Source organism: Pristiophorus japonicus, chromosome 20, assembly GCF_044704955.1.
Source record: "Pristiophorus japonicus isolate sPriJap1 chromosome 20, sPriJap1.hap1, whole genome shotgun sequence".
Classification (NCBI taxonomy): domain Eukaryota; kingdom Metazoa; phylum Chordata; class Chondrichthyes; family Pristiophoridae; genus Pristiophorus; species Pristiophorus japonicus.
In genome coordinates, this window is record NC_091996.1 from 90,512,111 (window position 1) to 90,514,802 (window position 2,692).

General features: G+C 55.3%; 1 protein-coding gene across 1 annotated transcript; it reads right to left on the minus strand.

The window, feature by feature from the left end:
* Positions 1–852: 852 nt before the first annotated feature.
* LOC139232829 (neurosecretory protein VGF-like) lies at positions 853–2,472 on the minus strand. The gene is made up of 2 exons (XM_070863322.1): positions 1,629–2,472; positions 853–1,595 (listed from the first exon to the last, which is right to left on the minus strand). The coding sequence occupies exons 1-2, from the start codon at positions 2,470–2,472 to the stop codon at positions 853–855; spliced, it is 1,587 nt and encodes a 528-aa protein (XP_070719423.1).
* Positions 2,473–2,692: the final 220 nt, after the last annotated feature.

A 2,692-nucleotide genomic window follows, 5' to 3' on the forward strand; every position in this document is an offset into this window, starting at 1 on the left:
CCCCCCTCACCCCCAATCCCTCTTTAGAAACATAGAAAATAGGTGCAGGAGTAGGCCATTCGGCCCTTCGAGCATGGCTCATCATTCAATATGATCACGGCTGATCATGCAACTTCAGTACCCCAATCCTGCTTCCTCTCCATACCCCTTGATCCCTTTAGCCGTAAGGGCCACATCTAACTCCCTTTTTAATATATCTAACGAACTGGCCTCAACAACTTTCTGTGGTAGAGAATTCCACAGGTTCACAATTCTCTTGAGTGAAGAAGTTTCTCCTTTAGAAGTGAATGCCTGAGGTTTTAGCATAACCTAGGAGGTGCTAAAGCCTCTGGTGTGCACCATCTCAACCTGTGCCCTCATTTTACCTGAAAACGCCCCATAGGACAATTTTTATTACACTTTTGGGTGGAAACAGTTGACATGACAATAAGTAAAATATATACATATACACACACACAGAAACATCATCATTTCTAACGGGACGTATGGTTCTTGTTTTAAGGTTTGAGGCAGCCCCAGCGTTTGAAACATTTCTATGTCACTAAAAGTCAGCCCATATACAATAATGGTACAAAAATATCAGATTTTCGGCTCCGCCATCGCCTTTCTCTCCCTTCTAGTCGATTGGGCAGGACAATACGTTGGACGGGATGCGTGTGTGTGTGTCTCGGATGGGTCTTCATGCACAAAGTGTCAGGGGAATGTGACACCGCGTTGCCGGACGCATGCACAGACCTCAACAACAGGGACTGCAGACAAAAGAAAGAGGAGGAGGGAATGGGTTATTTGGTCGGGCCACCTCCCCCTTTCCCCCTTTCCTCCTCCCCCCCCCCCCCCTCTCCCGGCGCCGGGCTACTGGAAGACCTCGGGGTGCTTGAGCAAGATCTTCTCGATGTAATTCTCCAGTTCCTCCTCGTTGTCCCGCGTCTGGTCGTCGTAATAGTCGTCGTTCCTGAAGACAGGGGGCGGCGGCTGGTAGTAGTACGGTCGGTGGCGTTGCTGGTAGGTCCGCGGACGGATGTAATTGGGGTAGGCGTTCTGCTGGGGACGGTACCTCCTGGGAATGGAGAGCGCGGGCAGCCCATCGTAGTCCAGGGCATTGTCAGCGCCCAGAAGTTCCTGGAGGCTCATCTCACCGTCGCCACGGTGCCTGGTCTTCTGCGCCCGGTGGTGTGGCAAGAAATTGCTCTCCCGCAAGTCGGGGCGAGATGGTGAGCTCTTGAGTCTGTCCCTCGAAGGCGCCCCGTGCCTATTGCTTTCCACCCTTTCGCTCGAGTCTTTCCTCTTCTTCTCCACGTCATTGATGATGTCAATTACATCGTCGGCCGGCAGATGCAGTTTGCTGGAGATTTCTATCAGCCGGTCGATGGTCTGGGGGTCGATGTCATCGTCTTCCTCTTCCTCGGACCTCTTCTCCTCCGAGGCACTAGCCGTCAGCTCGGCTGGCTCTTTCTTCCTCTGATCCCTGGAGCTGTGCTGCCTGCTCTCCTGCTCCTGGCTGTCTTCCCCTTTCAGCAGATACTGCAGGAGGAGGTCCGATGCTATCTCGCTCATCTTCTCTTCTTCCCTGCTCTTTGGGCCCTCCTCCCCAACCTCTTGGCGGCCCAGGTCCTGGCCTCGGGACTCACCCTGGTATTTCATCCTGCCTTGCCCGTCCTCCTCGCTCTCCTGGTAGTCCGAGTATTTCTGCTTGCGTCTGACCAGCTCTTCGAATGCATCCAGGTCCCTCAACACCTCGCTTTCCTTCAACTCCTGGTCCACGGCGCTATGTTTGGGCAGGGAGCGTTGCGCCGCATTGGACCGCTCCCGTTTGGTGGCAACGCTGTATTTTTCCAGTTCCTGCAGCATCGACTCCAATTTCTCGATGTTCTGAGGGGTCAAGGAGCCTTCGTCCTTCTCGTCCGTCCACTCCGAGTCCTCGCTTTCGGGCATGCGGTCTTCAGGGAGGGGGCTCCTCTGCATCTTGCCCACCACGGTCCTGCTCTTGACGTTTTCCGTCAAGTCCTTGCTTTCTTTCCCGTAGACAGCACTTTCTGGCGAGCCCTGGCCCACTGAGGGGAAGGGGCCCCCACTGAGACGCCTCGCCTCCTCCTGCCCCTCAACCTCGGGCTTGGCTTCGTCCACCTTCAACGCCTGCAGGAGGATTGCCGCCAATGTCTTGGCGTCCATGTCCTTGAAGAGATCGTCCTCGAGGCTGGGTTCGTGAGGGGCGCCGGAGTGGGAGGCGGGCACAGATCTGGTCTGGTGGCTCTTGGTCTTCTCCGTTTGATCCTCGGGAGTCTTCAGGTCTTCTGCGAACGGCACCTCGCCTTGGTCGTGCAGCGAGAGGGCGATCCGAGCGCTATCTTTGGCTTCTGACTGGGGCCAGTGCTCCCCGTGACCCTCCTCTGTGAGAGGCACAGCGCCGACGGAGTTCTGGTACCATAGGCCAATGACGAAGAGTACAAGGGTCGGCAAGCGAGTTGGCCACATCATCGTTGTGTGTGGAAGGGGTGGGGGGGGAGCTCGATGAAAACTATGGAGACAAAACACAGAAAGAAGATGAGGTGGGCTCCTAACACCGATCGCAGCCCTTAAGTCAACAATTTGCAACATGTGTCACCAATAGCTGGGTCACAATCCTGGAACTCCCTCCCTAACACCACTGTGTGGGAGCACCTTCACCACACGGACTGCAGCGGTTCAAGAAGGC